The following is a 6,575-nucleotide window of genomic DNA, read 5'->3' as shown; positions in this document are numbered from 1 at the left end:
ATTCCTGCTTCACACCTAACCTGGCTCATGCAGGTGTTGCCACTGAGCAAGCCACAGCGCATCTCTGTGCTCAACTAAATACATCAGCCAGGCCAGCACACGTTCCTGTGTTTGTGTGTGCAAGAGCAGCTCATTCCACTCTTACAAAAAGAAGTCCCTGTTACACAGACAAAGCAAAATGTATGGGTTTTGCTGTCGTTTTATTGACTGACTATAAAATCAGCATGTTGAAAATTCTTTTATTTTACTTTGGAGTAGACATGCTAGACATGTCTTGTATTCCTCTTCTTCTGGTTCTGTGTGTGCGTAGTGAACAGTCTAAAGCAAAGGGCGCTTGTATGCTTATGACTGTGAAGCCATTTGGATGAAGAAATTCTGCAGAGCAGTATATTTACTTTGCATTTGTAAATGGTAGCAATTAAAACTTCCAGCTTCTGGCTATCCAGATGTTTCTTGCATTACAGCACTGTAATTTGCATTGGAATATATTGTGTTACTGCAGTGGCTGTAAAGTGGTCAGCTTTCAGTCTAAATGCTGTATCAGGGCTCCAGTTGGGATGGTGAACATATTTCCTGCTCATACCAGGTTCTTCTCCTTCCCACTGCTTCCACACTCTGTTAGCTTGACGTGTTTGTGTTTCTCAGATGAAGACTTTTACTGCTCAGCATTTGAATCAAGCAGGGAATGTATCGGCAGGTCAGAACTGATGTACAGTTTGGTTCTTGTAAGAGTGAATAAAAGGAAAAAGGACGGAAGTTTTGAATCAGAAATTTCCCTTTGGCATTTTCAGGCAGCAAACATCCCTCTGGTGTCAGAGCTTGGCATTGACGATATCCATTTTGATGACTTCTCGCTTGATGTGGATGCCATGATTACTGCAGCCCTGCGGATGTTCATGGAACTTGGAATGGTTCAGAAATTTAAAATTGACTACGAGGTAACCATCTGCACTGCAAATATCTGCTGCTTTTGTCTTGGCACTGCTCTGTCCATTTGTACACATTTAGTAGCCCTGCTACAAACTGCACTTTGAATTTCAGACGCTGTGTAGGTGGCTTCTGACGGTGCGGAAGAACTATCGAATGGTCCTGTATCACAACTGGAGGCATGCTTTCAACGTCTGCCAGCTGATGTTTGCCATGTTAACTGTGAGTACTCAGCCACACAGCCCCCAAGAGCTTTTACTGCCACACTGCCTAACCTGTCTAAACATTTTCCAGCATTCAATTTCTTTTCTAGTTATTATGCCACTCATTTCCAATAGCAAAGCAGACAGAATTTATTCAACTTAAGGCAGCACATATTTGGCAAAACCTTATAGTGTTTTAGTGACAGTGATATCATAGGCACATTAAAGTGACTGAAAACAGATGGCAGTCTTGGAGTGCTCTTGTTATTACAGATCTTGATCTTACGAAATGTTTTTCTTTTGGAACTCTTTGATTTGACATTTATTTCAAACTCCTAATTGGGAAGTACAAAACCAAGGATTAGAATCCCAAAGTATTTATTATGTTGATATTTATTATCTCCTTATCCAGCTTAATCTAAATAGTTTTAGAAGATATTGCCTCAAAACATTTGAAAATTATCTTTCAGCATAGTGATCTAAGTGAATCTTGAGTCTCCACTGGACATTGTTAACATGTAGGGATTTTATTAGCATGTATCTCCAGCAGTACCTGAAGTAAATTCTACTGAAATTTAAAGTAAATTCTGCTGAAAGTACCACTAGAACAAGCATACTGCTCTCTCTCCCTACCCCACAGCAACCTCAGTGCAGGAAATAACCTGTGTTTGGCAAGTTCATTCTTGTAAATGTACCAACAAAAAACTCAGGGGTCCTGGGTGCCAGAACTTTGCGTGTTGGACAAGAAAAAGAGACTCTGACTTCCCCTAGCAGGTGAAGATGTCATTCTAGCGCTTGGTCAGTCCCAGCAGGGTGGGTGTGTTTCTGTGAGTGTTGATGGAGGCATGGTGAAGCTGTACCATGCACCATGAGACAAAGGAAAGGAAGGCATCCAACGAGAGGACCTCTTCCTCTGGGCATGAGGCTGCTCAGCTGCGCAGAATGAACATCGTTTCAGCAGGCACTTGCTGATGCTCTCTAAGGAAATTCGGTGGTAAGGCCTGGGTGTAGGTAGTTTTTATGGTTTTATAAATTTGACATGCATTTTTTTTCCAGTTTTAGACAAAGGAAAAGCAATTTACTCTGAGAGTACAGGCAAAGGCGGGCAGCGCCGCTGGGAGTGAATTACAGTAATTTCTGCCGGAGGCTGCCGGGGCGGGCAGCCCCCAGCCCCAGCGGTGACACCCCTAGGTGGAGCTCCGAGGCCACGTTTGCAGCACGCTGCTCTGCCGGTGGGACCGCGCACCTCCACCCCGGCTAAAGTGCCCGCTCTGGGGCCAGCAGAGAGGGAGCGGGGCCCTGCCGCTCCAGCAGCCACCAGCCGCCCTCCAAGCATCCGCCGACAGATGCTCTGACCTGGCTCTCACAGCATCATTTCAGAGCTCTTTTAGCAGTCAGCACAGGGGTGCTACTGTCTGTGAGATGTGATCCAGCATTTTTAAGCCAAGTTTGTTTCCTTGCCCACACTCCTGGTAATAAACAGAATGAGCAATTCCATGTGTAGGGCTGGATGTGAGTGGCCACGGCACTAGAGTCTCCACACATCCCACCCCACTTTGCTCTGGCTCTGGCTGGGAACAGAGTAAGTTCAGTGCATGATCTGTTTGGTCTGCTCTCCCTTCCAGATAAAGGAACATTCATTTGTGCAAAAAAAGACACAAAAGAGAAACTTGACATTAGTAATAATCCAAGGCTTGCTCCTATTGCATTTGTCTTGGGGACACCATCCAAGTTAGCGTGTGCCTTCTTTTTTCACTGGTAAAAGGGGAAAATTCTTAGACACACCCCTTGAAGGGCTTATCAGAGCCCTTCTCTGCCACTCAAGAAAGCACTGCTTTGTGCAGTTATTGCAGCTTATTTCTGATTTCTCCATGATAGTGAGCAATGTAGACTGCCCCACAAATAGAAACCAGTAATTCTATTTTAGGGCATTTTCAGGTAGGATTTACCATAGTATAGTCATGTCTAACCATTAGTGCAGTAACCTCCACCATACTCCCTCTGAATGCACGAGGAAAATTCAGCTGTGTTGAACAAGCCAAACAAGAGAAATTCAACAAAGAGCAGACCGTTGTTTCACTCCTGGTAAATTCAGCCTTTTGCATATCTAAAGCACGTTCCTTACTGTCTAAGTATGTATTCTCTCTCTTGAGCAATCATAAGCCCAATTCTGCAGACCATAGTTCAATTCTGAAGACAAGCACTCCAGCAAGGCTGCTCCTGCAAGTTAAGGGAGTACCTGAGAGTAAAGTGCAGGATCAAGCGGAGGCTTCATTATCAGTGCCTTTGCCAGCACAGTTCACATTGATACTTATTTCAAAGGGCAAAAATGAACAAGTAAGCAATACCAAATTAAAATCCCATCTGGTGTGCTAATAACAAAACATATAGATGTGGGGCAAGGTATAATGAATGCAATTCATTTCCTCACATGAAAGAATGACCTCCATAACTCACTGGAGACTGTGCCACTCATGAGTTATGGGTCATTCCTTTTCTGGTGAAAATAAATTTTACTGCACCATCGTCTATAGCCATGGTTTTTTTTTCTCTTGTAAATTCAGAAATGGGGAAATGTAATCCTCTGTTTACTTGCATTATGTTCAAGGAAGCTATCTCCTTACTGTAGTATTATTTTAAATGAAATGGTTTTTACTACATGACATATGCTATATTTCTTTCATATATTCAGTGACAAGACTTTTCATTAAATAAAATGTAGCATTTATTTTTGAGATATTGGTACTGTTAATAAATTCCTTAATTGGTTTCCCTGCATTTGCAATACAGGTTGAATCTTTGAATTTAATCAAAGTTCGGATTACACTAAAGAATATTTATTACAACATCAATTTCACATTACAAAATTTCCCTTTTAAGTTATTTTAACTTAGCCATGAATATTTTCTCTAGACAGAACCTTGACACATGGTGTGTTGTCAGTTACAAACTATTTTTAATCCCTTTTTATAAATAGATCTTTATTACCATTTGTTATAGAAGAGCTGTGTTTGAAAAAATAAAAAGAGAAAATGCTATTTTTAGAGGATTTTTTTCTGCTTGGGTAGATGTTACCGAAACAAAAACAACAGCAATGCCACTAGAAATCAGGTGAACCTCTTTCCTAATATCCAAGTTATTCTGTACACTGATGAATTGTACACAAAATTAATTAATCTTTTTTTCTTCATGCTTGATCATCTTTTCTGTTGTGTGAATTTTAAGGAATTATTAAAGTTTTTGTCGCAAGTCTTGCACTTCATCAATTCCCACTGAAGTGTATTTCTGAGCACCTGGGGGAGCTTGGCTCCCTGTACTGTTTATGTATTAACTGTGGCCACATTTCAGACTGTCTAAACCAAGGAAACTTAGATTTGAATGTGCATTTCTCTAAGTAGAATTTGTGGTCTTTGGGGTAAATAGCAGAGCTTTCACAGAGTATTGCAGCAATTTACTGGTGTTTCTGAGTGTAAGTTCCTACCAAGGAAGGACAAGAATACCCCCTCTATCACCTAAACTCTCTTCTTGCCAGTGGGTGAACTTATGCCCCTTTGAAAATCAATTATATTTGGGAATTCTTACATGGTGTTGGTGTTCAGCCTTGGTTTGGTCCTTCAATACAAATGTATTTTGTATCTCTTGTATATAATTTCCTTTCATGCTAACTGGATCATGTAGCTAATTGAGGAGTGTCACTGGAGACTGACACTGTGAAAAGACAAGTGTTACAACTTTCCAGCTCAACCAATTATTTTTGCAGGCATTATGCCCTTCTGCTTCTGAAGAACCAGGTTGTTTCTGCCATGGGTAAGAGGCACAGCACCAGTGGTGTCCCATAGAAGCTCTAGCACCTCCTGCAGACAGGATCTGTTCAGGATGCTTGAGGTTAGCAATAGCAGTAAGGGTTTTATCTCTGCCATGAGCTCATTCAGGCAGGAAGACTGCTATAACAAGTATCCAAGAGGAGAAGCATAGTGATAAAAAAATGCGTCTAGGATTAACTCCCCCATTCACACAGTCATGTTGGAGCTGCTTGTAGGGAATTTCATTGCATCTGTTTTCAAATGTCTCTCCCAAATTTAAGTGGGTATGTGCAACAGAAATTTGAGACATTTCCTCTTTAAATTGTGCCACTTCATTTCAAAGTGCCAGACTGGAAAAAAATCTAATAGTTCATAACAGTTCCACAGAGTATATTTTATCTGGGTTCTTTTAAAGAATCAACTTAACATGTCAGCTATCTCTGACAGTAGGGATTCACTAAGATGGTCATCTCAGGATTGAAGAAATCTTTCCAAGTACTTCTCTAAATCATAATTTCAAAATTTTATCAGTTTAGTTTTGGGTTTTTTATTTCTCTGATTAAAAAATCCAGTTCCTGTCTCAGTTTGCAGTTACTGGTATTTGTTTTCAGCTCTTTTTGCCTTTGGTGCCTCCTGGCTAGCAGAGAAATGGCATGCTGGAAATGCAACAAAGAGATAATAACAGAACACTCCAAGGACATTATCTATTCTGCTAACCATCTGACATACAGCAGGGAATATGACAATAAAGCATTTATTTTCTCCTTACTGAAACGTTCATGGTATCAAAACAAAGTTGACTGTTGCTGGATGGACTAACATTACTTATCCCTTTTGCTACTGATAGTTACAGCTGCTATTTTTTTTTCTGCTCTCAGACCGCAGGATTTCAGGAGATTCTAACTGAAATTGAAATTTTAGCTTTGATTGTGGGATGCTTGTGTCACGACCTTGACCACAGGGGAACCAACAATGCCTTCCAAGCCAAGTAAGCTTTCTAATTCTTACTATTTTAATTTGGTTTTCTTCCACAGGAGAGCAAAAGGTGACCAGGATAAAGAATGAAGCATTAATTTCAAGCCTTCTAGGCCAAGGCCAAGTACTCTTATTCGTGTGTGCAGTGAGGGACTATCCATCTTTATCATTCTCTGTTCCTTTAAGTAATTGCTGGCTTGTCCTTTGTAGCTGGCTTTTGAACTGACACCACATATTGAAATGTGGTGCCAAAACTTGATGTTGTTTTCAGGCTCAGCTGTTATTGATTCTGGTTTTCAACCCAGGAAGCACCTAAATTGTCTGTCTGGGTTGTTCTTGCTGACTGGGGTGCATGGCATTAAGAAAAACTTTGTTCTGCTATTGCAGAGAAAAGAAAATAAGTGAAACTGAAATAATGCTTTCACAGAAACCAGGCTGCTGCCCTCAGGCACAGTGAAGGAGAAGTAGGTTTGCAGAAGGCTTAAGAGTGGTACTTCTATCTGTGTAGGTAAGGGAGCTCCTTAGACTAAGATCAAATTCATTCCAAAATCTGCCTTCCCTGAGAATAGGAGGGACAGCAAAAAATGTCCCCAGCAACATCCTGGCCAAGCTGTGAAATAAAGCTGCCAGACACAGAGATTTCTTCAAATCCCATGTTGTTTTCTTC

General features: G+C 40.9%; 1 protein-coding gene across 1 annotated transcript in view; it reads left to right on the top strand.

The window, feature by feature from the left end:
- PDE11A (phosphodiesterase 11A) overlaps positions 1–6,575 on the top strand; it is a 68,900-nt gene that overhangs the window by 34,856 nt on the left and 27,469 nt on the right. The window contains exons 10-12 of the mRNA XM_031056781.1: positions 792–938; positions 1,042–1,149; positions 5,812–5,921. Of these exons, the coding sequence (XP_030912641.1) occupies positions 792–938; positions 1,042–1,149; positions 5,812–5,921 (365 nt within the window). The remainder of the gene's footprint in view (positions 1–791; positions 939–1,041; positions 1,150–5,811; positions 5,922–6,575) is intronic.

This window comes from Geospiza fortis, unplaced genomic scaffold, assembly GCF_000277835.1.
Source record: "Geospiza fortis unplaced genomic scaffold, GeoFor_1.0 scaffold112, whole genome shotgun sequence".
In the NCBI taxonomy this organism is placed as follows: Eukaryota; Metazoa; Chordata; class Aves; order Passeriformes; family Thraupidae; genus Geospiza; species Geospiza fortis.
The sequence above is the reverse complement of the archived record's forward strand: the minus strand, read 5'-3'. Positions and strand labels throughout refer to the sequence as shown.